Source organism: Euphorbia lathyris, chromosome 1 (assembly GCF_963576675.1).
Source record: "Euphorbia lathyris chromosome 1, ddEupLath1.1, whole genome shotgun sequence".
NCBI classification, from domain to species: Eukaryota; Viridiplantae; Streptophyta; class Magnoliopsida; order Malpighiales; family Euphorbiaceae; genus Euphorbia; species Euphorbia lathyris.
In genome coordinates this window covers 40,511,611-40,514,139 of record NC_088910.1, presented here as the reverse complement: position 1 = coordinate 40,514,139, position 2,529 = coordinate 40,511,611, and the positions used below count along the sequence as shown (strand labels likewise).

Here is a 2,529-nt window from a genome sequence, read left to right as displayed (position 1 = left end):
CTGAACCAAAAGTTAATTTTGCTTTGCTCACATTTTGAAATTAAATGCAGTTTGTTTAATTCAGATTCGATTCTAGGAATTAATTCAACTTTATTTTAATTAATTTATTAATATTGATTTCTTTTTCCCTTAAAACCAAAGGAATTTCATTTAATATAAAACAATAGGAAATATGGTACATTTCCTAATGTCTTCATTTGCAATTGGTTAAGCTGTCATTGTTTAGTGTTGATGAGAAAAAGCAAAAACAGAGATAAAAGACAAAACAGGGGGACCTTTTTAGATAATTCATTATAAATAATAATAATAATAATAATATATCAACACTTCTGGACTTGCATTCCCCCTCAAAACCCATGGTTCTAAGAGTAAAAGGCCGAGGTTGTAACCAAAATAAAAATACAAATATAGTTAATAAGAAATCATGGGAAATTAACTACTTCAATTTCTAACAAAATTAAATCAAATCAAAATATCACAATCAATCAGCTAACAGTTAACAACGAGAACCCTTCTTGCAACCGAGGACCCCCGAGCCACCGGTTATAGTGCCAACAAGGGTAGATGGTCTAGCACTTAAACTTGACGCTTTAGCATAGCTAGAAGAGGCTCCAGCTCCTGATGCAGTGAAAAATGCACCGTTCATGTATAAGTCACCTTCAGACCTCCAATTCCAGTGCCTCCATTCACTCTCTGGTGCATCCTCATGCTTTGTCACCTGCAACGTCATTATGTGATTACTACCCCATTTTGTTAGTTAATTTAGTTATAAAAAAAAAACTGTCATGTCCTGTCCTGACCTCTTTGCTGAACCTAATGTCAGGTGCAAGAAATCTATTCCCTTGGCTATTAATTGTAGGATTAGCACTTCCTCCAATGGCATACATTTCCCAATGGGTATAGTCATTATTCACCACATGAAAATATCCATGCCTGCATCTGCAAATGTCAAATTACATAAATACCCATTAATTATACTTCATGCCCTCACCTAAATTTCCAATCTTTTTTTATTTTTTTTTAAAAGTGGGAAATTAATTAAATTACCTAGGCATCCTTTGAACAAGGCCTTCACCAAAGTGATTGAAGGCAATAGTGACTTGCATATTTTTATCCTGAGTATAAGAATCACTGTGACCCAAAAGCATAACTTTATCATGGTGAGTCATGAAATTGTTTGAAATTGTAATTGCAGTGGACCCATGAATTGCATCAATTAGACCATCTTTACAATTAGATAAAGAGTTATGGTCCACCCAAACATGACTACCCCCAAATATAGAAACACCATCACCGTCCGATATAGTCCTCCACCCGTAGTGCCGTGGGGAGTCCCTCACATAAGCATTCCCACCTTGCTTACAATCATGTATATGCAACCCATGAATTATAATATTAGTCACAAATTGTATCGTAATACAAGGACCTCCGGCGATATGAACACTAGCACCTCTTCCGTCAATCGTCTTAAACGAATTCATAATTAGCTCTTCCTTCAATTGGATAGTCATATCTCTCTTAAAAATAATCCACAATGGCTCATCTTGAATCACAGCGTGTCTTAAAGTTCCTGGCCTTGGGTTCACCGGATCATCGTCGCCGGAATCTGTGACCACGTAAATCTTTCCGTCTCTGCCGCCGATTGCATTCTTACCAAACCCAATTGCACAGTCAGCTAGTCGTTGCCGGTTTTTCTCCCAATTGGGGTCGCACCGCCAGCAGTCGTCGATTGGGTTGCCGGTTCCGCATGATAGATACCCCAAATTTCTCCGGGAAGTAGAAGCATTAATGGCCCTGCATATACAAAACAATGTAATGTTCGTTATTAAAATTCCGTCGGTGTTATATTTGGCGGCGGAAGTTTTATTTACCTGTGAACTTGTTGGACGACGTGTTCGGGGTCGTGGACAGGGGAGGAGGAAATGAGGGAAATTAGGGGGAGGAGGGAGAGGAGGGGGAGGAGGAAAAGGGAAGGGGATGGCATGGCTAAGGGTGTGTTTGTTTGGAGGGAGGATTTGATTTGAGTGTGGAGGGAGGGAGAGGAATTAAGGAGATTTATATAAAGGGGAGAATCTGAAAATGGGCGTGATCATAGTAAAGAAATAGAAGTGTAGGACCCAAAAACGTGATTTAAGGAATTACGGGGGATGCTTTATGGGCAAGGGTAGTTTTGGCCGTTGATGGATGGAGTTAAAAAAGAGACAGTCAATAAAGTTAACCCCCAAATATTCTACTGTCTTCCTTTTCTTATTCGTTTACAGTTTACAATAAATACACTCACTATGAGCTTCAAGTTTATTTTTGGTATAGAGCCAAGTTCACTCCTTAACCTATATGCCCTAAATTAATTAGGTACTTATTCTCTGCACATTAACTGATAACATCCTTCCAAGTCCGTTTGTAGGCATCGCTTTTAAAGAGAAAACCGGGTCAAATGTTTATTGGACCGGATGGCGAATTTCAGATTCTTTGAATATTTAAGACTTATTCTAAAAGAATTTGGTGATTGCAAGATTTCCTAATGAGTGG

At 38.4% G+C, this 2,529-nt stretch overlaps 1 protein-coding gene across 1 annotated transcript; it reads right to left on the bottom strand.

Annotated features, from left to right (window-relative positions):
• Positions 1-276: 276 nt before the first annotated feature.
• Positions 277-2,034, bottom strand: LOC136229331 (probable pectate lyase 18). The gene is made up of 4 exons (XM_066018047.1): positions 1,872-2,034; positions 1,048-1,794; positions 801-939; positions 277-718 (listed from the first exon to the last, which is right to left on the bottom strand). Exons 1-4 carry the CDS (start codon positions 1,982-1,984, stop codon positions 497-499), a joined length of 1,221 nt encoding a protein of 406 aa, XP_065874119.1. The 5' UTR covers positions 1,985-2,034; the 3' UTR covers positions 277-496.
• Positions 2,035-2,529: the final 495 nt, after the last annotated feature.

Bases quoted from the DNA above. Each gene is read 5' to 3' on its own strand.
- LOC136229331 (XM_066018047.1), bottom strand. From the start codon at position 1,984: ATGCCATCCCCTTCCCTTTTCCTCCTCCCCCTCCTCTCCCTCCTCCCC. The intron at 940-1,047 runs GTAATTTAATTA...TGACATTTGCAG, and splicing joins CTTGTTCAAAGGATGCCTAG to ATGCAGGCATGGATATTTTC. The intron at 719-800 runs GTCAGGACAGGA...ATGACGTTGCAG, and splicing joins ACATTAGGTTCAGCAAAGAG to GTGACAAAGCATGAGGATGC.